The sequence below is a fragment of the Triturus cristatus genome, chromosome 8, assembly GCF_964204655.1.
Source record: "Triturus cristatus chromosome 8, aTriCri1.1, whole genome shotgun sequence".
Lineage (NCBI taxonomy): Eukaryota > Metazoa > Chordata > Amphibia > Caudata > Salamandridae > Triturus > Triturus cristatus.
In genome coordinates, this window is record NC_140591.1 from 394723865 (window position 1) to 394725934 (window position 2070).

A 2070-nucleotide genomic window follows, 5' to 3' on the forward strand; every position below is an offset into this window, starting at 1 on the left:
GCTCCACCCACTATATTAGCTCCACCCACATCCTCAACTGGCACTGCTAAAAGTCAGATGTAATACCAATCGATCGATCTGTATTTCAGCAAGGGAGCCTTCCTTATAGTAAGGTTTTGAGAGGAGGTTCCGTGCCATGTGAACATTTTGAAAAAGATTAAACCAAAAGTGCATTTAAAGCACAATTTTGAAATAAATGAGCTAAAATCACTAATGCATTGAAAAGGGACAATTCCAGTGCTTTATGAGCCGATTTCTGGAAAGGACAATACCATTTTTAACAGAGTCTAAGAGTTCAAAGATTAAACTTTAACACAGCTTATGTGACAAAAATAAACCAAAATGTTCTGAAAACTCTCTAAACAGATAAACTGAATGAAATCATGCAATACACATGAATGAGGCCGGTTCCTAAATAGTAGAGTATTCCGTTAAAGCTATTACTTTGAAAGAAACAATAAAAAAAAAGATGAATAATAATTGAGCTTGTTGCTATAACTTACTCCCCTGAAGCTATATCTGCATTTATTAGACATTCAGAATAGTAAGAAATATGAAACTACTTCTGTATCACACAGACAAGACAGAGATTAGAAAAGAGGCATGTATTCCAAATCAGACATTTTAATTAAAGATTTGTATTTTAACACAAAGCACAGAAAAATGTAATCGCCCCAAAAAAGTCCTAGAGGTACCTAGACCAGGAGAATAGGTAGTGGCTGAGCAGTTTGAATCTACGCATTTCAAGTCATACCTACTAGTGCAAAATGACCATAGTGCCATACAAAATATAAATATATAAAGACAAAATAACTAAGAATAAAATACAGATAAATACAAATAAAGACATGTTCTAAAATGAAAAACAAAAAAGCAAGGTAAGTCTTATAAAAACAAAATAAATAAAATGTATAAAATAGAACAATAAACACAACCTCCAAACAGGAAAGACACATAAATATAACAAAATATGAAACAAATTGACACCGTCAATAAAGTGTTATAAAAGCAAATAAATAAATAAATAAATAATGTATAAAGTAGAACAAAAATTAAATATCCAAACACAGTAAAGCCTAACTTTTAAAAAACAGATGGACTGGGCTAGCAGCATCTATTGTTCCAGAAAAACCCACAAACTGTCTAAATTGCTTGTGCACTCCAAGTCTTCCTCTTTCCTTGCTTTACTCCTAGTGTCATCAGCTGATCTTCGTCCTTTTGCAAGCCATGACTGAACATAGGGAATGGGGTTGAATTTCTTAAATGGTGGACCAACAAGATTAAAAAACATTAAAGAAGATATTGTTTCAGTCAGCAGTGATGCTCTTGTAGATGTGCATATAAGATTCATTTGAGAAAACCCCCGCTCACATTCTGCAGTACTGATAGCAATAGTGTGTAAGGCCATCAAAAGCTCCTTGAACTGCCTTTTAATTTCTTTTCCTCCAAATTCCTTATACTCTCTGTAAGCACGTATGGTTTCTCGACTGGCAATGTTGAATCTTTTACACATAGACTCAATGTCACTTTCACCATAGAGAACAGGTAGGTCATCAGGCCAGTACTGTTTGTATAAAACTTTCACTTCGCTAATCAGTGTCTCGTACTCAGCCTTTTTGTCAGTAGAATTAGTACCTCCTGTAGACAACAAACGATGTCTTAGATTTTCTGCAAGGCTACGAAAAAACTGTCCCTGTTCAATGATTTTGTCCGTGGTCTTTCCTTTGTGCAGCATCACACCTTGGAATATATTTTCTTCTATGCCCTTTTTACACTGTGAGAAGTGGTTCCCTTGCCTGTCTACCATTGCCTCAAACACTGCTATTTGCTAACAAATAGCTCGATGAGCATCAATGATTGTAGAGTCACGTTTCTGTAACTCGAGTGATAACTCTGATAACTCCTGAAGGGCATCATACATGAGGCCAAGATTAGCAACAAACTGTATAGATGATAACCGCCTTCCTAGGCCTGTGTACATATTTCATGTTGAACTGTCACGGGAACCATCAACAGCTGCACTAGTAAAGTGCTTGTAGAGCGCAGGATATGCATTCCAAATAGCCTCCA

At 35.7% G+C, this 2070-nt stretch overlaps 1 protein-coding gene across 1 annotated transcript; it reads right to left on the reverse strand.

Moving 5' to 3' along the window:
- Positions 1-1114: 1114 nt before the first annotated feature.
- On the reverse strand, positions 1115-1807 carry LOC146802176 (E3 SUMO-protein ligase KIAA1586-like). Its single transcript, XM_085623732.1, has one exon. The coding sequence runs from the start codon at positions 1805-1807 to the stop codon at positions 1115-1117; it is 693 nt and encodes a 230-aa protein (XP_085479858.1).
- Positions 1808-2070: the final 263 nt, after the last annotated feature.